General features: G+C 35.5%; 1 protein-coding gene across 28 annotated transcripts in view; it reads right to left on the bottom strand.

The window, feature by feature from the left end:
* The window catches only part of CRPPA (CDP-L-ribitol pyrophosphorylase A), a 292251-nt gene that overhangs the window by 175451 nt on the left and 93329 nt on the right, over window positions 1–23471 (bottom strand). For all 28 annotated transcript variants that reach the window (XR_012010932.1, XM_072783932.1, XM_072783927.1 and 25 more), the window contains 2 exons: window positions 20561–20665; window positions 13587–13632 (listed from right to left, as the gene is read on the bottom strand). Coding sequence is in view for 27 of the 28 variants with exons in the window: in XM_072783932.1 (XP_072640033.1) it covers window positions 13587–13632; window positions 20561–20665 (151 nt within the window). In the remaining variant the exon portion in view is untranslated. The remainder of the gene's footprint in view (window positions 1–13586; window positions 13633–20560; window positions 20666–23471) is intronic.

Genomic DNA, 23471 nt, shown 5'->3' with positions numbered 1-23471 from the left:
CAAAATCTTAATGTTCTTAGATAAGCTGTATCCAATCCAACACTATTCACATCCAAAAGAGGTTTCAAGCCCTAATCCATACAAAATTAGGACAGTCATCTTCCATTTACCTGTTTAGTTCCTTGAATCAACAGCCAATATAGGAGTATTTTCTACCTCACAGTAAGGATTTTAAAATAGTATTAAACAGAATCACCACTGCTGAGCCAAGGTCCCTGTCTCAGTTTAATACATAGGAAGAGGCCTCAGGTTTCTCTAAACATCTCATACAGGAAGTTTTTAGAACAGAGAGGGGGAAAGCACGTGGTCAATAAAGGGGGGAAAAAGCCAATAAGTCATTCTTATAGGACAAGTGGATAACCAGGATGGTACAGAGAAACTTGCAAAAAAAAAAAAAAAAAATACCACACATACTCACTTTAAAAGGTCAAAGTGGTCTTTAGAAAAGTTACCTCTATTGTTGACTGCAATGTTTCAGCTGGAGGGCAATGGTACATAGGTTTTTTTTTTTTCAAGGTTTGTTATCAGATCTTCACCACATTTTTAAATGAGTCATTGAATACAGGATGAAGTTTCCTACCTTAAACTACAAGTAAGAAACAGACATGTGACATCTTGTCTCCTGCACATGTTTCTACATGTAACATATTACTATTTTCCAAGTAAATGATGCAATATATATAACTATATATAATATATAGTTTGAACATATAGTTTGAAAACTACATATATATTTATATATATTATATAAACTATATATATTTATATATAAATTATATATATATTTATATATAAATATAAAATATATATATTATATTATATATATAAAACTAAAAAAACTATATATATATATAGTTTTTCAAAGTATATATTCTGAGTTAAGAGAAATGTGAAGGAAATGCAATTTTTCAAGTCTAATGACTCATCAGGATATTTACAAACTGTATTATTGCTTTAAGCATTTAAGTTGCATTTGGAGTTTTTGTTGTTTTATATTCTACCTACATCAGAGTCAAGTATAACTGGCTGGCTTTTGTCTTATCAAATCTTACTTGGCTAATTGCTTAATAACTCACTGTGACCTTAAAAGTTTCTTTTTTAATATGACAGATTAACTTCCCTATGCTTTAATTAGCATCTCACCAATGACAAAAGAAATCACAAAATTAAAGTGAACTCTACTTTCTCTAATCACCCAAATATTTAACTTTCCAATTTACATTTTTTTTACAGTAAGATTCCAAGGAAACCAAACTGCTATTAAATCATATTGCAATCTTCCTGTTCTGACTAATGAAGGCTTGACGCAAATGTTCTTACAGATTCACGTAAGATACAGTCACAGTATTACTTTCAAGACAGTGAAGAACAAAAACTATTATGTACAAAGAAGTTATGGTATTAATGTGAAAATGTGGAAAATGAAGACTCACAGTGAAAAGCCAGATACATCAAAAATTGCAGTTTCTATGTAAATCTTAGCTGTCACATTGCATTGTCCAAAAAGCATGGTTAATGACATAAATGGTGCCATCACTGGGTATTTAACAAGAAAAACCTGATGAAGACATACCACAGATGCAGAACATTGTCCAGTTACAGATGTAGAAAACCTGATTTAAAATTTTTTATTCTTTCAATTTGTAAAAATATTAACAATATATTACACTTAAAATACCATAACATTAAGTGTAAATATTAAAGGATCACGAAAATATTAAGGCATTAATTTCTTCATACGCATAAAATATATTACATCACAATGAGTCTTCCTAATTCTCAATAACACTGAATCAATTTTATTCACATGTCCTTTTACTTTATTCCTTTCCTTCAAAGCCAATTTACAAGTATACTTAGCTACTTTCAATGTATAAGCACAAATGATTCAAATGCTTGTCTACTGATTTAATTTTCCAAAACACAGTATGAAACATAAAAAAGCAGGTATATGGGGATTTATAGCTTACCTGTTAAAAAATACTTAACAATAAAAGAGCTGGCTTTATCAGTTACGTTGAAAAAAATTATTTTCAGAATAAATTCTAAGTTTCTGAATCAACAAATGTTGTACGTGAGAAATCAAAATCAACTAATTTAACAAATGGAAACATTACATAATGACTGAGAATACATGAATTTTTATGTGAACTTTAACTACTATTAACTAAAGTAATGTAAAAATTAAAATGATTTTCTGTTTTCACTATTTTGTTTTTCCATCTTTACATAAATATGGTGACAAAAGGCATCATGGGGCTTTTTTTTTTTTTTTTTAATAACACAAGCTTACTTGGGTTTGTACAATTATAACCAAGAAACAATAAACCCTATTTTTAAATAGTCTTTATCTACAAAATTAAATATATTAAAAGATTTGATGAAGGATGATGGTAGAAAATAAATGCAATCACTTTTAAAATTCCATAGGGTGTTTTCTATGAAAATTTTAGAATATTGCTCCTTCTGCCAAGATAAGGTCTGTCAGCATATTAAATTAAGTTTTGGTTGAGACTGTATATAATATGTAAATCTCAAAAAAAAAATGTAAATCTCGATAAAATATGTTACTGATGGCTTCTGTTACTGCCCTAATGGTTTGGATACACCTGAGTAAGCAGAGGAGGCTTGGGTGGGCTCAACCAGCTGGCATGTCAAAAGTATAATACCTCTTTGTTAAGTAGCTATTTATAAACTTGTCCTGTAACGTCAGTGTCTTGTTGAGCTTATTAATCATGCTACTCTCTAGAAAAGTTTATGTTTTAAATTTCACTCACAGAAGCCTTAAGGGTTAAATAATAAAGTACAATGACCAAATCCACCTCTACTTCAGAAAAAGGAGTAGTAAAATGTTGTTTTATAACCCAAAAGGCTTAAAGCCTGGAGTTTTGTTTTGTTTTAAAATTATATTTATTCATTCACGAGAGACACACAGAAAAGCAGAGACACAGGCAGAGGGAGAAGCAGGCTCCATGCAGGGAGCTCGATGTGGGACTCAATCCCAGAATCGGGATCATGCCCTGAGCCTAAGGCAGATGCTCAACTGCTGAGCCATCCAGGTGTCGCTAAAAAGCCTGGAGTTTAAAGAACACTGCCTCTCTAGGAAGTGCTCTGAGATGAGTACCTAACTTCCCTACTATGTGCCCCAGCCCTGAGGGCACTGAGCTACTCTTAGAGAGAAGGCAAACCAACAATCCATTGACAGCTTAGGAACAGCAACTTGAACAGCTGGGGCACACAGGAGGGAGGTTAGGTACTCATCTCAGAGCACTTCCCAGAGAGGCAGTGTTCAGTGACAGACCCCTCCAGGAACAAAGGAACTAGCAGGCAGCATCTCCGTCATCTCCAACCACCACCACCCCATCCTGGTCCCTCAGTACAGGGCTACCTGCAGAAACTAGCATAGCACCTACCCCTAACTTGCTTATGCCAAACTCTAACCCTGTGTTCCAGGAGACCTACCCTTCCCAGTCCCACTTGCCTCAATCCTAGCACAGTGGGATCCCTCCCCTGAAGACAAAACTAATCTATGCTCGGACCCCATCTCCCAACTTGGGAGTTTTGTAGAGCCTTGGTTCTGGAAGTGGTAGTGACAGATCTCATCACAAACTGACCAGAGCACACCTATGTAAAACACACCACATTCAGGCCAGGGACCAACCCTGCCCACAGTAAAGAGAGCCTCTGCAGATGACTGGCCTGAAAGATAAAGGAGCCAGGACAAAACAGTGGAGTGAACATAATACACACTGGAGACATTCCTAAAACACCAGGCCCTGGGGGACAGGGAACACTGCACTTAAGGGCACTCCAGGACCTCTTCTTCATAAAGTCATTATCCTCAAGAACAGGAGCTATAGCTGAATTTCCTAACACAGAGAAACAGGCATAGAGACTTAGACAAAATGAGAAGACATAAAAATTTCCCCCAAATGAAAGAACAAAGTAAGGCCATGGCCAGAGTTCTAAAGGCAATAGGTATGTCACGTGCTTGGTGGAGTATTTAAAGAAGGATCATAAGGATTCTCACTAGACTTGAAAAAAACAGTGGAAAACTTAAGTGAGACACTTCACAAACAGATAACAAGGGGACACCTGGGTGGCTAATGGTTGAGCATCTGCCTTCAGCTCAGGTCACATTCCCAGAGTCCTGGGATCAAGTCCCACATCAGGCTCCCCACAAGAAGTCTGCTTCTCACTCTGCCTATGGCTCTGCCTGTGTGTGTGTGTGTGTCTCATGAATAAGTAAAATCTTTTTTTTTTTAAGGGATAAGGAGTAACAGCAGAGATAAAAGATTCAATACATGAAATGAACAAATCAATGAACCAGAAGACAGTAATGGAAAGTAATCAAGCTGAACAAAATAGGGAAAAAGAATTTTGTAATATAAGAATAGACTTAAAGAACTCAGTGACTCCATCAAATATAATAACATCTATATTACAGGAGTCCAAGAAGAAAAAGAGAGAGAACAAGGGGCAGAAAAATTATTTGAGGAAATAACAACTAAAAACTTCCTTAGTCTGAAGAAGGTAACAGATATCCAGATGCAGGATGTACAGATAACACCCAACAAAATGAACAAAAGCAGATGCATACCAAGACATATTTTAATGAAATTGGCAAAAGATGATGATAAAGCAAAAAATTAAAATCAGCAGGACAAAAGACAGTAACATACAAGGGAAAAGCCATAGATCTATTAGGGAATTTTTCTGCAGAAACTTTTAAGTTGAGAAGGTACTGGCATAATATATTGAGAAAAATCTGTAGCCAAGAATACTCTATCCAGCAAGGCTATCATTCAGAATAGAAAAAAATAAATAAATAAAGACAAACTAAATAACCTCATCACTAAACCAGTCCTGCAAGAAATTTTAAAGGGGGCTCTGTGAGAGGAGAGGAGAAACCAAAAGTGACAGTATGAAGGTAGAAAACATGAAGGCAGTAAAAATGAGTATTTCTATAAAAAGAAACTCAGTCAAGAAGTTCTCAAAATACAGGGATGTAAAACATGATAATATGTACATAAACATGGGAAGGAAAGGAGCAAAGAATGGGTTCAAAATTAAGCAACCACTAACTTAACATAGACTGCTATATGCAAGAGAGGTTATATACAAGCCTAATGGTAATTATATCAAAAACCACTAATAAATATGCAAATATAGTGAAATAAATTCAAATATATCATTAAAGAAAATCAACATACCATGAAAGACAAGAAAGGAACAGAGAAAATCTTGAGAAACAACCACAAAACACAAGTAATAAAATAAAAATGAATACATGTCTATCAGTAATTATTCTGAATGTAAATGGACCAAATGCTCCAATCAAAAGACACAGAGTGACAAAATGGATTAAAACAGATATATTCCAAACATTGCATCCTAAAACAGCAGAATATGCATTCAAGTACACATGGAACGTTTACCAGAACAGGAAAACAAGCCACAAAACAAGCCTTGACAAATTCAAGAAGATTTAAGTCATACCATGCATCTTTTCTGACCACAACACTAGGAAACTAGAAGTTAACCACAAGAGAAAAACCAGGGAAGACCACAATACATGGAGGTTAAATAACATGCTGCAAAACAATGAATGGGTCAACAGAGAAATAAAAGAAGAAATTAAAAAGTACATGGCAACAAATGAAAATGAAAACACAATGGTCCAAAAACTTTGGGATGCGGAACCAGTTATAAGAGTGAAGTATATAGCAATACAAGTCTACTTCAAGAAGCAAGAAAAACCTCAAAAAGCCTAACATTACATCTAAAGAAGCTAGAAAAAGAATAACAAACAAAACCTAATGCCAGCAGAAGGAAAGAAATAATAAAATTTAGAGAAGAAATAAATGATATAGAAAATTTGAAAATTTTTAAGAAATAGAAGAGATCAATAAAACCAAGAGCTGTTTCTTTGAAAGAAATCAATAAAATTGGTAATTCTCCAGCCAGACTTATCAAGAAAAAAAAAAAGACTCAATATCACAAATGAGCAAAGAAATAGCAACCAACAACACAGAAATATGAATAATTACAAGAGAATATTATGAAAACCTATATGCCAACAAATTAGATGGCCAGGAAGAAATAGATAAATTTCTGGAAACATACAAACTACCAAAACTGAAAAAGGAAGAAATAGAAAATTTGAACAGACTGATAACCAGCAAAGAAATTCAATCAGTATTGAAAAAAAAAAACTCCCAAGAAATAAAAGTTCAGAACCATATGGCTTCCCAGGCAAACTCTACCAAATATTTAAAGAAAAGTTAATATCTATTCTTCTTAAACCATCTGAATACATAGAAAAGGAAAGAAAACTTCTTAATTCATTCTATGAGGCCAGCATTTTCTTGACACAAAAACCAGATGAAGAAACCACTTATAAAGGGAACTACAGACCAATATCCCTGCTGAACATAGAAACAAAAATCCTCAAGAAAATGCTAGCAAAGAATCCAACAATACTTTAAAAATATCATTCACTATGATCAAGTGGTATTTATTTCTGGGTTGTAATGGTGGTTTAATATCCATAAATCAATAAATGTGATACATCACATCAATAGGAGAAAGGATAAGAACCTTGTCATCATTTCAATAGATGCAGAAAAAGCATAAGAAATAGGCTTAGAGGGAGCATACCTCAACATAATAAAGCCATTTATGAAAGAAAAACTCACATCCAACATCATCCTTTGATGGTGAAAAACCAAGCTTTACCCCCAACACTGGGAATAAGACAAGGCTGTCCACTCTCATGACTTTTATTCAACATGGTACCAGAAGTCCTAGCCTCAGCAATCAAACAAAAAGAAAGAAAAGGAATTAAACCAGTAATGAAGTAGAACTTTCACTATTTGCAGATGACATGATACAACTGTATATACAGAAAACCCTAAAAACTCCCCCCAAAAACTGCTAGAACTGATAAATGAATTCAGTAAAGTTGAAGGATACAAAAATCAATGCACAAACCTCTGCTGCGTTTCTATACATCAATAATGAAACAGCAGAAAGAGAAATTTAAAACAAAATCCAATTTATAATCCCTCCCAAAATAATAATATACATAGGAAATAAACCTAGCTAAAGAGGTAAAAGACCTGTATTCTGAAAACTTTAAAACACGGATGAAAGAAATTCAAGATGACACAAATGGAAAGACATTCCATGTTCATGGGTTGGAAGAGCAAACATTGTTAAAATGTCTACCTTACCCAAAGCAATGTACATATTTAATGCAATTCCTATCAAAATACCAGCAGTGTTTTTCACAGAACTGGAACAGACAAATCTCAAATTTGTATGGAGCTGCAAAAGACCCTAAATAGCCAAAGCAATCTTGGAAAAGAAAAGCAAAGATGGAGGTATCACAATTCCAAACTTCAAGTTATATTACAAACTTGTAGTAATCAAAAAAGTTTGGTCCTGGCACAAAAAGAGACACATACTTCAATAGAAGGAAATGGAAAACCCAGAAATAAAGCCTTGACTATATGCTCAATTAATCTCCAATAAAGCAGGAAATAATATTCAAGGGGGAAAAGACAGTTTCTTCAACAAATGATGTTGGGAAAACTGGACATCAATGTGCACAAGAATGAAACTAAACCACTTTCTTACACCATACACAAAAAATACATTCAAAACAGATCAAAGACATAAATATAAGACCTAAAATCATAAAAATCCTAGAAAAGAACACAGGCACTAACCTCTTTGACATCAACTATAACAACTTTTCCCTGGACATATTTTCCTGAGAGGCAAGGGAAACAAAAACAAAAATAAACTATTGGGACTTCATGAAAATAAAAAGCTTTTCACAGTGAAGAAAACCATCAAACCAAACAAAAAGTCTACCTATGGAATGGGAGAAAGTATTTGCAAAATGACATATCTGATAAATGGTTACTATTCAAAATATATAAAGAACTTATAAACCAACCAAAAAACAAATAACACAATTTAAAAATGGGCAAAAGACATGAACGTACATGTCTCTGCAAAGACAACATTCAGGTGGCCAACAGACACATGAAAAAATGTTCAATATTGCTCATTATCAAGGAAATGCAAACCAAAACTATAATGAGGTATCATCTCACATCTGCCAGAGTGGCTAAAATCAACAGCACAAGAAATACCAAGTATTGGCGAGGATGTGGAGAAAGGGCAACCCCACCTGCCCTGTTGAGGGGAATGCAAACTGGTACAGCCACTCTGGGAAACAGTATGGAGGTTCTTTAAAAGTTAAAAATAGAACTTTCCTATGATTCAGCAATGGCATTAGTGGGTATTTATACAAAGAGTCCAAAAATACTAATCCAAAGATACATGCACACCCATGTATACAGCAGCGTTATCCTCAATTGCCAAACTAGGGAAACAGCCCAAGGGTCTGTCCATTGATGAATGCATAAAGATGTGGTATATACACAATGGAATATTATTTGGCCATAAAAAATGAAATCTTGCCATTTGCAAGGACAGGAATGTAGCTAGAGGGTATAATGCTAATCAAAACAAGACAGAGAAAGACAAATATGATATGATTTCACTCATATGTAGAATTTAAGAACCAAAACAAATGAACAAAGGCAGAAAAAAAAGACAAACCAAGAAACAGATTTTTAATTAAAAAGAACTGTGGTTATGTGGTTACTAGAGGGGAGGGGGTGGGGGGATGGGTGAAATAGGTGATGGGGATTAAGGGGTGCACTTGCCATGATGAGCACCAGATGACATATGAAGTATACAATCACTATAATGGACACTTGAAACCAATATTATACTGTAAGTTTGCTGGAATTTTAATAAAAACTTAAAAAAAACAAAGCTTTGTTTAGCCTCATAGTAAATTTATGCTTAACTGTACCTTTTTCTTTTCTTTTCTTTTTTAAAGATTTTATTTATTTATTCATGAGAGACACAGAAAGAGAGAGGCAGAAACACAGGCAGAGGGAGAAGCAGGCTCCATGCAGGGAGCCTGATGTGGGACTCGATTCCAGGTCTCCAGGATCATGCCCTGGGCTGAAGGGGGCGCTAAACCGCTGAGCCACCCGGGCTGCCCAACTATACCTTTTTCAATGCAGACAACTGTGTCAACAAATATAAGAATACTTTATATACACATTTCCTAGTATCAAATACTTGACTGTAGATGGAAATCCATTTAAGTATACTGATCCTAGAATAAATTAAGCTTCAAAATAAGACATCTAAAAACACAAAAATAGAAGTCAGAGTTTTATACTTGCTGGAAACCACAATTTTGGGATTTTAGTCAAACACTTGCCTAAAGTTAGTTACATCAAAATCTTCATACTCAACAAAGATATGGACTCAAACATTAAGATACACCAAAACACACTTGCTATTCCAGTGACAAACTTGCGAGAACAAAATGCACTTGCAAGACATGACATTCATCAAGGAAATGCTTTTATAGAGCCTGAAAATATATAAATGAGACAATACTTTCATGAAAATATAATTTGTTGAACAGCAATAATTGGCATTCAAGTGAAAAAGCAGCACAGAAAGGACTTACAGAATACTAACACTCAGATCACAAGATGAAAAAAAGCTTCATCCCAGAAAAGGAAAAACTGCTATTTCTAGTTAAGTATTCAACCACCAAAATTAACATATACCAAAACTAAACAGTAACTAAACCATCATTGTGAAATCATGACTTGGAGCTTTAATTTTTACTCATTCTCTGGGCATGTCTAGAAACCTGCTATCTCAATATTCTGTTTTTCTCACACTCTCTGGAACTCTCTAGAAGATGATACTGTGTGTTTAGCCCAGCACTGTAAGAGAACATGTCCAGTCGCAACTGTGTGCTCACTCTTCATCGGACCAGCTGAAGATGCAGTTTTAAACCAACAGAATCAGAACTGGGTAGGCTGAATTTTATAAACTATTTGCTGTACTGAATAAAAGAGCACTAACGAATCTAGTATCCACTACAGCTGTCAGCTTGAGCAGCTCATGACTCAGAGATGCCAAGTGGCCATGCCCGTGCCCCAGAGTGAAGTCAGACTTCAAGAGACCTAGGTTTAAATTGTGCATCTTGCTCTTACTGTATGACCAAGAGAAAAGTAATGAATCTAAACCAGAGTTTACCCATAATAGTATTATGTCTGTTACAATATTACAGTAAAAAAAAAAAAAAAAAAAAAGGAGGTAACATACTTAAAAACTTGAGTTTTGAGTGCCATGTGCTCAAATCCTGGTTTTGAACTTTGACAAAAGTGTATATGCCCAATTTCATATCATCTTTGAGAAAAAAATATATTTACATATGTTATATATATAATGTATGTATAATGTAGGGACAGATACACTGGATCTCAGTATTCATCAATTAGAAGTAGATAAAGTAGTATGGTAGGAGAAAAGAGTCACCTATCCCATAATTTCAATTTTTCAATTCTATGGGGAAAAAATGCAGCTGTACCCTTTAACATATGACTCTATTCAATTAAATTCACTGTTAGAGATGAGATAAAAAAAAAAAAAAAAACCCGAGACATATCCTCTCACCTTCACTGAATCAATCTAAAAGAGGTTCACACCAAGTTATGGGCAATGCTGAAATCCAATGTCTTTCAATAGAAAATTCAGTAATTGTTTTCATATATAAACTTGGTGGTAAACATCAGACCTAAAGTTGGACTAGAAGGCTCCATAGTCTTTATGATTTCTTTTAAAGATTTTATTTATTCATGACAGACACAGAGAGAGAGGGGCAGAGACACAGGCAGAGGGAGAAGCAGGCTCCATGCAGGGAGCCCAATGTGGGACCCGATCCCGGGTCTCCAGGATCACACCCCAGGCTGAAGGCAGTGCTAAACCGCTGGGCCACTGGGGCTGCCCAATAGTCTTTATTCTTATACTGAATGTAACCATTCATGCTTTATCATTTTCATTATGTTGCAAGGTCCTTAATCCCACTAGTGAGTGACTTAATACATTATCTACTGCATTAACTTCTGAAAATATAAATACTCCAAATTTGAAAACACATGTAGTTCAAGGATATCAGAGAAGGCAATGTGAACAATCTCTGCTTAAGGAAAAAAGATAATAGCTGTAAAAAGAGGTAAACTTCCAAAGACAGAAACTTGTAGTTAAGAATGTATTTTCTATCCTTCTTAAATCAATAATTGCTTAGAACCCTTGGTTATCCTATAATATGGACACGGTGACATGACCTACATCCTTAAGTAGTTGGAGAAACACAAGATGACACACATAAAATGCTTTAAACTTTGTCTTTCACAAACTAAGTACCCAGTAAAATACTGTGTTGTAGTAGTGCCTAGAAAGATACTTTGAACATTCACTAGAGACAGGCAAATAGGTGAATTTGTAACTCAGATCATCTGCTATATATCTTATTTTATTTTGCAATTTTATTTTTTAAAAATCCAAGGGTATTCATTTGCCTATGCCCAGCATTATTTCTCCTATCAGGCCTCCGAGAGAGTATTAGTGCAAATCATAAGGGCAGGTAGCAATCCCAGGTAAGCAAAAAGCATCTGGGCTGATGAACACAGTAAGAGCTCTTAATGCAATAAAAATATTATCTAAAAAGAAATGACCTAAGACTCAAAAACAGCCTACAGGGGTGCTTCCATAATTTAACATACAAACCAAGTAGCCAGAGTTTTTGCTAAAAATGCATATTCTGATTTAATGTGGGGGGGGGCACACATCCTGCATTCAGGTTCTCAGGTAATCACAATGCTGCTGATCTGGAGGCCCCACTCCAAAAGGGGAGAAGCCAGAGAGGAGTGGCCCTCAAAGTTTATGAGCAACACCACAATCTCCTAGGAAGTTACTAGAAATGCAAACCTTACAGCATAAGGAAATTTTTTGAGATTATTGATTAGCTGTTTACATGCAGTCAGATTACTTTCCCTGAGAATAAAATAACATTTTGTAAGTAAATTAAAAATAAAAATACCACACTAAAACATATTACAGAAGAAAACAACAGTCTCTCTCTGTATACAATTTTCAAAACTATACTCACTACAGTAACACTTCAAAGTAGGCTTTTGCATTATAAGAAGCCTGCTCTGATACATTGTAGGCCAATATAATGTGTACAATCTTCAGAAGGACCACTTACCAACTACTCACAGGTTAAATCAGGTCCACTGTACCTACCTAACAAAGGTATGAGTGTGTCAGGAAATCAGACTAGTTTTCTATTTCCTCGTGCTGAGAACATAACCAACCACATCATGGTTTAGTCAACTGCTCCACAGTAATGTTTACACAACGCCTGGCTGATGCGTAAATACATGTCAACATTTTGATTTATAGCTAGAGACGATCTGTTTATGTACACAGATACACAGACCTATAAATTATGGTACATTAATGGTTTGAAATGCAATATTCTTGGGTGCAAAAACCTTGAGGGCTAACTACAAGTATACAATGTCATGACCAGAGAGAAGATTTCAGTTTTGTCAATGTGAAGCCAATTGATTATTCAAAATATGAGGGAAAACCTATCTAACAAACTTATGCATTCAGAGTTGAGATTAGCATTTTCTTCAACTTCTGATTCTGAATTACAACTTCACCTCTCTGTCAAAACCTAAGCACACAGATCTATTCTTCATCAATTTCGAAGGTGTCAGTAACAGATGGTGAAGCCCCACACTTGCTTCAGGATCGGCACTGTCATTTTTGCCAGAACCACAAGTTTTAACAGTGTTTCTGTGGGACACATCTTTGATGTCGCATCAGGAGGAAGGGAGGGAGGAAGGAGTGCAGAGTGCTCCTGGCATCTAGAGCAAAGCATGCTGCTCAACAATCTGCAGTGGTCAAAACAATCTTGAAAATGAAGAATTACCTGGACTAAGATACCCAGGCTGCTGAGATTCAGAAACCCTGAATGAAATGACGGAGGCTGTAAAGATAGGGAATCAATGTCCCCTGTGTGTCATCATTACATTCCTAGTACAGTGTTCAGCACAACAACAAATATTTGTTGATTATTAAATAAACTACCTCTGTGTAGCTGTGAGGCCTAGAGATGAAAAACAACGATAAAGGGATTATTACACATGTTGTATCTAAATTACAAAACAAAACTGCAATCATTGTCAAAACTGAAAAGGAATTTAACAAATCGTTTAGTCTTATTTCTATACTTTGGGGGAATATCTCAATATGAAAGATGCAATATAATGGACTGATATGGCAGTGTTATGGGGGTGGGGGAAGCAGGCCTCTGAGTAAAAATAAATATCTAAAATTTATTAAAATCAGTTTTTACTTCTAAATAGTGTTAAGGTCCTATATTTTTCTTAAATTAAGTATTTCCTTTATAAAAATTAAAACCAACATGACATAACTAGTAAGTGATATTTCACAAGCAGGAAATGTAATTATTTTCCAAAAAACAAATCAGAGACCTCTGTGGCCTACAGGCATTTATGCTTCTGAGAATTCTGGGATTTAAAATGTCATGAGAAATTCTAAACTGGCTTACATTTTTGAAACACAGGAACTGACAGTCACAAGGCCAAACATACCCTTAATAATCGATTCAGCTGCATACAGATCTCGTTTGTAGGTCACCTAAAGGACAAACAAACCTCATTAGACTTAACAGAGCAGGAAGGAATGTGAGAGCAATAAAATTATGCCCCAACGGAAACAATTTATTTTGGAAAAACTGTAAACACGTAGTACTGACAATTTCTAAATTATAACAACAATACTAAGTTCAGAAAAATATATTCTATTTCTGCAAATTGCTGAATACTGGTTTTTGGATCTTTAAATTGAGGTCTTATGCGGCAGTGGTTATCAAAATCTTATTAATATGAGTAAACTATTATTTCAAAGATGACGTGGTAATGTTCAAAAAGAAAGTACTAGCACTACTAGTTATCACTGCTTAATAGTAAAGTTTTATGTCGTAAGGAAGGAAGGAGTATGTGTAACAAAAATCACTAAAACATATTTTTAGTTGAAATGAGGGAATTCTCAAGGATTAATTCACATCAAGGGAGACTTCCTTCTGAACTGAAGGAAGCAGATAATCTTTATGTAGATAAGGCTCACCTTTTAAGTTTTTTATTAATATGTGGATCTCACAGAGACGATGGTAGCTCTGTGTACGTAAGAGCAATCATTAGCTTCCCTGACGAACGCACATCCTCCTTCTAACTGTAACCTGCCATAATCCTAGCGCAGAGATTTCCCAGAACATATCCTATGAGCTCAAGCACAGAATATGTCAGATGTGTGGCAGTGCAGAACGAGTTATGTCAGAATTGAAAAAAAAAAAACCTAGAAGATAATGCACTATATTAATAAGTACTATAAGCTTAGGAGTTTGTTCATCATCAAAGTGCTGAGATGATTATGTGGAAAAGTACTTACCAAGGGAGTATTTTTCTGTGTCTATAATTCATATTTTTTTCCTTCAGACTATCTCATAACTAGACTTGAACAAAAACTTTGTTCAGCTTAAGCTGCTCAGGGCACTTCTACCCAAAATAGATCCCCCTGCTATGCCTTTATCTTGGCAGGTAAAACCTGCTGCAAAACATTATCCTATAACCCACAATTAAAGTAGTAGCTAACACATAAGATAGAAAATTGGGGTGCCTTGGTGGCTCAGTCAGGTAAGTGTCTGAGTCTTGGTTTCAGCTTAGATCATGATATCAAGGTCATCTCTCTTTCCCACACCCCTCTGCCCCTTCCTCCCATGCTCTCTCTCAAATAGATAAACCTTTTAAAAGATGTTAGATAGAAAATCGCTTGAGCCTTTAACTAAAGTATTAAAGTCAAATATGACATTATTATATTATTGATAAAACAAGCACATGCAAACCAAAACTAGTACTATAGTTACTAATCCACAATTAGATTCCAGTATTTGGGCAGAAAATAGAAAACAGACATTTAAAGGTCCATGCTACATATTTACCAAATTAAATAATATGCTGATCTCATTCATTCGTTCAACAAATATTTATCTGATAACTACTGTGTTCTAGGTCCTGTTCTAAGTTTGGGGAATATAGCTATGAAAAGAATAAGCAAAATTCCTTAACCTGTGAAAACAGTATTTTGACAAATTTTCCTGAAAGAATTCCATTAGGTAAGCTTTTATTCTGTTTCCTTGAAAACCTAAAGTTAACTAGGTAACTGAAATCAGGCTTCAGTATTTGTAATTCAAATGAGAAAATAGTGTTTTTCTTTAATGATTTTCTGCTGTGTAGGGTAAACTCAGAACTGAAATAGGAAGAGATCTAATTACCATTATTCCTTTATATTCCTTCTGGCTTTAAGGAGTAAAACCACATTCAAAATTAAAATACGGGAACTGTGAAAGTATCTTATGCTACCCCCCCGGCCCCCCAGAGATCTTAATGATGAATTTAAGTTAAAAAATTGGTCTCGAATCCTAAAATCCCTTTTCCAGCATTCTTGAAAGACCAGTTTTTTAAGACTTACCAGCTTTGCATTGCAATCAATCTTAGTAAGATACATATTTGTATCACCTAACGGCCTTTTCTCCACTGTTATTAAATCATTTACTGAGTAAACAAGTCAGACTCCTAAATTTCCATTGGTCTACTGTTTCTTGTAGGCTATGGATACCTACTATACAGATTAAAGCTTTTTTATTGTTTACTAATACCTTCTATATAAAGCCTTATTTACTACTTCAACTCCACCTCTCACCAAACACAGATTTAATGAAAATAAAGTACAAAATGTTTCTCACAAACTGGTAAAGTCCTGCATGTAAAAATAGCTGAATTTTTTTCTAATTGAAACAGTTAACTTCAAAGAGAACAGTACTGGAAAATGTTGCAATTGTAAATTGATGAGTTACACTTTTTCTGTCAAACTTTTACAGGAATATGGGTTGCCCTCTCCTTATTTTTTTTTAATTTTCAAAAGTTTATTAAATGAGTTTTGAAGTTGATTTCCTTCTGTCTGCATGATCTGTAGCTTTCTTTTGACCTTGCACAATACATTATGAAAATTAGTTACTTTAAAAGAAAAAAAATATCAACCCTTTAGTGATGGAATGGAGCCCTCAATCCTCTGATTCACTCATTTTCATGCTGCTTGCTCAGTAGAGACTCAGAAGCCACCTAAAGACCAGGGCTCAGGGCCTCATGCCCTTACCTAGTCAAGCTCAATTTTTGTCTCTTTTCTTTGTGCTTCTGTACAATATTTCATCTGAGTCAGATATGTAACTAAAAGAAAAAAAAATATTCAATAGAAGAGAAACCTAAAACTCAGAGCCAGAGCAACAGCCTTCTGACACGGAGCCCAGGCTTATCCTCAGCTACCTCAAGGTGGATTCTACAGGACACTAATCGCACCTACTTGTGTCACTCTGTGTTGACACTCAATAGAGTAACTTAGACTTTTCAGAGCCTAGTTCAGTTGGCCACCATCTTAATGTGAATCAGAACACTTAGTCCCCTCTTTCATATCTTTTAACTTATAAGAAAATGAGTATGTAGCTCCAATAATCAGAAGTCAGAGAATTCTAAATTTTTAAAAATACATTTTAAGCTGAGTGAAGTAAGTCAGTCGGAGAAGGACAAACATTATATGTTCTCATTCATTTGGGGAATATAAATAATAGTGAAAGGGAATATAAGGGAAGGGAGAAGAAATGTGTGGGAAATATCAGAAAGGGAGACAGAACGTAAAGACTGCTAACTCTGGGAAACGAACTAGGGGTGGTAGAAGGGGAGGAGGGCGGGGGGTGGGAGTGAATGGGTGACGGGCACTGGGGGTTATTCTGTATGTTAGTAAATTGAACACCAATAAAAAATAAATTAAAAATAAATAAATAAATAAATAAATAAACAAACAAACAAATAAAATGTGAATGGGAAAGAAAGAAAAAAAATAGAAAAAAAAATACATTATAAGACAAATTCAGATTTGGTGATGTATTTATTTTTTTCCATTTCATCAATTAGGTCTATCTAGAAAATATTTCTTTCTTTAGACTAGATGACTAAATGAAAACCTCTAAAAAGAAAATGGTCACCACACTGTTTTTTGAGATTAAAAAGAAGTGAGACTATTTTGTTCTTAAAAAAAAAAAAAAAAAAAAAAGTACCTCTCATCAAAAGAATTCCTGAAAAGTCCGTTATTTCAATAATATGTGATGACTCAAACACTTCAGAAACTCCTCCTAACAAGTATTTTCAGACAATGGAACACAGTTAAATTTCTTCAATACCTGGTTATAAATCTTTTATGCTTTAAGGAGAGTAAAACAAAAAGAAACAAAAAGCCTGTTCAAGTAGTTCTATATAGTAAGTGAGCAAGTATTTAAGTATATTGGGACAAATATATGGTACAATTATCAATTAAAGGAATGGAAGTTTTTATGTCCACTAGATGAAATTTTGTCAAGTAACAGTGTGCTCACTAAGGCCTGGCAAGGCAACCCCTCAGGGAAAGCATGAGAGCCAATTCCTATCCCAGAGATCAATCCTGTTTGCCTCTGTGATTGGTTGTCTTTATCATGGGGAGTAGGGAATGTCCTCTACCCTACATGGTGATTTAGAGCAATTAATGTTTCCTCCAGGCCCCAAAGGAGACATTGTAAGAGGGGTGATATAACTCTGAACATTTACTTCTACAAAAAAGTATGTAAAATACAAAATAACTCTCCTGGGATTTCTGGTGACAGTTCAAATAGTCCTACATGCAAGGCCTGAGACATTTCTAGGCATTGCTCACACCACTGCCCAGGTGAACTCCCTGACTTCTGAGGGGCAGGGGAAGGTATTCTGGATTTGTATTTTAGAATCCTCCTTTGCTTACTTTATACAAAGTATAAAGTAGTAAAATGCTGCCTGAAATGCATTTTTCACCATTTCAGGATTTATCAATCATATGCCAGCCACCTGAGTTCAGTATCAGTTTCAGCCTCATTGTACTAAACCTTTTTTTCAGATTCAAATTTTTAAAAATGGTAGCACTTTTGGTTTTAGTATAGAATTAGAACACTAATTTTTAGTGTAGATTCCATTGCTTTGGTTTCAACAGAAAATGAAAAACTCTTTTATCCATACAAAATGTCAAGATCACAAAATTAAATGAGAAGCCTATACTGAAGACAATTCAATGTCATGAAGAAGCTCAAGAGGACTAGAGCAATAGCTAGGAAAGTATCAGAAGAAAATAAAAGGGTGGTAGGAACAGACAATGATGAGACAGGATGCAGGAAGAGTAAACAGGAACCCTGAAACTGCCATACTTGCATCAAAATAATTTCACTTCAATTATCAGAAGAACTACTTAAAAAGACCTCCTAACTGCCATTTGAAGGACTTTTTGCCCAATCCATTGCATTACGTGCCCTTTTGGAATCCAAGATCCCATTATTCAAACATTGTAGAGAATGGGGCTCTTCCAACCCTCATCCCTCCCAGTTTGTAAAGCAATACTGAATGATGATCCCTCAGGGCCTACGTGTGTGGAATGTTTATTAACGTCCTAAGGTTCCTGTAACAAAAAACCACAAATTGGGTGGCTTCACATTTATTCTCTCACACTACTGGAGGCTAAAATCTCAAATCCAGGTGTCAGCAGGGCCAGTGGTATCTGAAGACTATTTATAAAAGAACACTTCCTGGCCTCTTCCTACTTTTCTGTGCTTGCCAGCCATCCTTGGCTTTCCTTTGCTTGTAGATGCAACACCATAGTCCCTGCCTCCATCCTCCCTGGCATTCTCCCTTCATCTCTCTCCCTCCTGCTATTCTTCTATGTTGAGTTCAGGGCCTATGCTATGCCAGTATGACCTCAACTGAACTTGACGAGACATGCAAAGACACTTTTCAAATAATGCCTCATTCCCAAGGGCCAGAGTTAGAACTCAAACAAACCTTGATAGGGGGTACAATTCAACCCACAAGGGCATTATAAAATGATTCACCAGGGAAATGAGGAGAAGCACCGGGAAGCCAATGCCTGTTTAGTGCACGGACACTTGGTGCCCATGAAAGAGAAGCAGAACACCAGGATGTGAGAACTAATATCGTGTTGTTTGAGAAAGCAGTAAAATAGGAGATTTCACTAAAGAAAATCTAGAACAAAATTGAAATAAATTTGTGAGGAACAAATGGAAAATTTCAAGAATAGTGTGTTACTTTCCTCTCATCTACAGGTCTCAGGGTGCTTGATAATTTTCAAAAAGGCTCTGAACACCCACAGACATAGATCACCACACACCCTAAGACAACAAAATAAGGCCAGAGTGTTAAATGAATGTGTTAAGAACAATAAAACTTGTGAGTTTCCACTTAGTTCTCCTCTTTCCTGAAAATCGTCTACCCCACAGTCAAAAGGGGTTGTACAGAGATGTGAGTCAGGATCTGTAACAAAACACCTAGCTGGTGAACACTATAGTCCTCACAATATGTTTACTATCCTCTGAGCCATAGATAGAAAAGGATACACAAAACAAGTAAAATGTTTTCCCTTCTGGGTTGAAGACATTTGGAAATCCTTAAAAGAACAATAATACTACATGAATTTTCTTTACCAGGCAATAGTCCAGACATACGAATATTTGGTAATTTCAGAACATTTTAAGTCTGTTTGAGACGATCTGAGCATGCAGCGAGGAGCATGAGGTTACTGTACAAAATACCTAATGAACTTATAGGGCTTTCTGTTTTGTTTTTAAGTCAATGAGAAAATAGGACTCTTTCCTTAACAGATTTACATGGCTGCTTTCTAAAGATTTCATCCCTTATTCAAAAGCAGCAATACTTCAAAAAATAAAACCACCCTACCCTATTTTAGAATCTACTTTTCAGTTCAACACATTCCTACCTTCAAAACAGAGGAAGGCCACACTGTGAAACACTCCAGTTTCCATGGGAAGTTTTACTAGGATAGTGTTACAATCACTTTCACTCCCTCAAAAACGAAGTTTGTCATTAGGAGTCAACCTTACTATATTCAAGAGTCCAACTCCTCATTGGGGCCACTAAGTGGGTCCAGTCATCCACCCCACTGAGTCAGAACTATGGCAGATTTTCCTTAACCCAGTTAAGTTGGAGTTGCCACCCCCAAGGCCTAGAACAAAATGTTGCTACTGTGGAAAGGGGGGTTACATCCTCAATCCAATTAAGTTTAAGGCAACAGAATATAAGAATAGAGAGAGAGAGAGAGAGAGAGAGAAGAAAAAAATTGAGTAAAACCATCTTATCAGCTAAAATGGAATTTTAATAAATTATCTAAAAGTGAATTTTCTGGAAACCAAGACATAGAAACCATACATACTGTGATGCTCAGAAAACCCAGTGAAACTCTTAATGCCTGTAAGGTATACATACATACATACCCTTATTCCTCAAAATACTGTTTAACTCTGAAACCAACGAGTTTTATACTACTCCATTTTCTAAAGCACCTGGGAAGTGTTTAGACTCGTAGAATGTATCTTAGGAATGACTTATAAGCACAGCCAAGAGCCAGAACAAAATTTCAACTTCCTTACCTTCCAGAGGTCAGGCGATCCTTCCACAAGTTTGGCATGAACATGGCCATACTTTAGAGCCAATTGCAAACACTCAGTTCCAAATTCCAAGTCGTAGTCACTACACTGGGCAGGAAAAAAAAAAAAGTTTAAATATATTTTTAAGTAAATCACTTTTTAAAAATTTCATAATCAAGCTATAAGGACAACCCCCATGGACATTTATATTAAGATTTTTGCATGCCACAGCTTTGTTTCATTTTATTATTTTACATATCAATGCAGGTCTTAAAAATTTATATTTTGATTCTGAACAGAAAACATTTCAATATTCCATTATTAGACAAAAACGGAAAGGCTCGAGGCACCTGGGTGACTCAGTTAGTTGAGTGTCTCACTGTTGGTTTCAGCTTAGGTCATGATCTCAGGGTCATGAGATCTAACTCTGCAGTGGGCTCTATGCTCATCAGGGAGTCTGCTTCAGAGTCCCTCTGGCCTTCTCCCTGCTCTTACACATGCATACACACTCTCTTAAATAAATAAATCTTAAAAGAAAAAAAAAAATGGGAAGGCCTCTAGTAGATTTAGTTAAGTATAAGCAACATTTTTAAGCATTTTAAGCAAAATCATTAAAATGATCAATGTAATTCAGCTGAACAATACTGTGTGCCTATGCTGTCCAAACCCTGTATTAAGGGCCAGTATTTAAAGATAAAGGAGACATGTATTATGTCCTCAAGGAACTCAAATCTTAGACTGATATATAACAGACTATGACAGATGAACACCAGAAGAATATCTACAAGTAGACCAGGAGATAAAATACTTATTTCTGTGTGAAAGCATTAGAAAATTCCTTTCAGAGGAAATAATCTCTGATTTCATTCTAAAGACTGAATAAAATTGGAGAGAGGTAGACCTTTAGGGCAAAAGGTGGCATACAGAGTTTCAGACACCTGACAGATTTGTGTTTTAGATCAAACATACCCAGATAAGAAAGACTGCAGGAAGGCCACAGATATCATCATGGCATTTAGCATACATTGCCAGTGCTGTTTTGCTGTACTAGAAATTCCAAAATTCTAACTGCAATGTTTTTGTTAAAATAATGGACAAGAAAATAGAACCATCAAATGTACATAATCCCAAACTGACTAGAATTGTCTCTCAGCTTAAATCTTCTCTTCTAATATACTATTTAACATCACATATTTCTTAGACTTTGTAATTTTTTTAAAAGTATTATCAACATTAGTTATATTCAAGTAAGAAAAATTTTGTTAAGCCTCTTTTTTGTACTTCCAACCACTGCATAGACTATTCCAGCAGTACGTAAACTCTATATACGATAAACAGAATGCTTCCTTTAACACGTGGTCAAATCCCAAAGATGACCAGCAATAACTCTCTTCCTCATTCTTTTTAAAGGCAAGATAGTTAACACATTTGTGGAAAGCCTTAAAAGTGTTCACAAAGTACATACTGAGAGACCACCACAGAAACAGGTACTTCCTTGTTAAATGGGAAAAACCTCTTGTCTTAGGTGGTGGAAAGAGAATTACTTGATGCTATACTCCTACCACTCACATGTTGTACCAGCCAAGATGGCAGCAGCCTATAAACTGTAGGAAGTCTATAGGATACCAGTCACTCTGGTATGGGAATGGTAAACAGAAAATTCTGGGTCAAGTATATATGAAACACATATTAGAAAGGGAGGTGAAGGAATCTTGGCAAGAAGAGTTGCATGAATGTGTCACTCGTTGTATGCAGTACTACTACAACTATTTGTGGGGGTTTTGGTGGTTCAAAAAAGTACATGCTTAATAACCAACTAAATTCTGAATTTCTACATTTCTCAGTAGCACTGATGATTTCTACTCTTGTGTAAGATATGGAAAGCTGGAAAAAATGTTCATACCTTAAGAAAAATCATATGAACTACAAAATCCTAACTTCTTCTTGAAGGCACCAGAGCTGAGGTCACAAGATGAACAAAGAGCCTTAAATCTAAGAAAAGATATGCCTCACCAAAGGATAGAGAGGATGCCATCACCCGTTCACCTATGGTACACAACAAGAACAAGAGACAGCAGATGCCAGAGAGCAGGTAAGAAGAAACAAACAGATAATTTCAAAATATTGGTAAGTACTGAGTTGGGGGTGATTAGGAGAATACAGAACCTCTGTGAGTCACATACTCAACAGGAGTGTTTTCACCATTGCAGGCTCCCCTTCAGTAACCTACTACTACAGGCTCACAAATGGTATATTACTCTGAAGGTGACTGTGACTACATCTACATTCTAAACTCATGGCCTACACTAAATGTTTTTAAGTTAAAAACAATGGTAAGATAAAATAATTTAAAAATGAGAAATTAATACAAAGGCAAGCAAAAGAAAACAACATATGGAACAAATAGAAAACAACTAGCACAATAGATTTTAAATCAAGAAAGTTAATCAGTGTGTAACTGTTGAAAATTTTTATCTTTATCATCCATCATGGGGATCATAGTGATATCACTGTGTACAACATACACACACTGATGCTAAGAACCCTCTGCCCCCTAAACTTGCAGCCCAAAAGATGTTAAACAATATTCCACACAAGGAGAAGCCCTGAGTATACTGCTGTCAGAGGTCCCCAAATACAGTCCATCTCAGTCATGTTACACTGAAACTCAAAGTCAAAAAGCTCCACCTACAAGCGGAGCTACCACCAAGTAGGTAAAACCTACCAAGTGCAGTCTTCAACACATGAACATGAGAAGAAAAGCCAGATTTAAGTGAAACCCAAGACTAACGTGAAATTTAAGGTCAAAAAGGCAAAAAATAAAATCTTTTGGAGGAACTCTGCAGTTGAAAAAGAGACCAGCACGAGAAAGTGTTTATTCTCATAAAATAGGATGTTATTTAAAAGGGTGGAA

The sequence above is a fragment of the Canis lupus genome, chromosome 18 (assembly GCF_048164855.1).
Source record: "Canis lupus baileyi chromosome 18, mCanLup2.hap1, whole genome shotgun sequence".
In the NCBI taxonomy this organism is placed as follows: domain Eukaryota; kingdom Metazoa; phylum Chordata; class Mammalia; order Carnivora; family Canidae; genus Canis; species Canis lupus.
The sequence above is the reverse complement of the archived record's forward strand: the minus strand, read 5'-3'. Positions and strand labels throughout refer to the sequence as shown.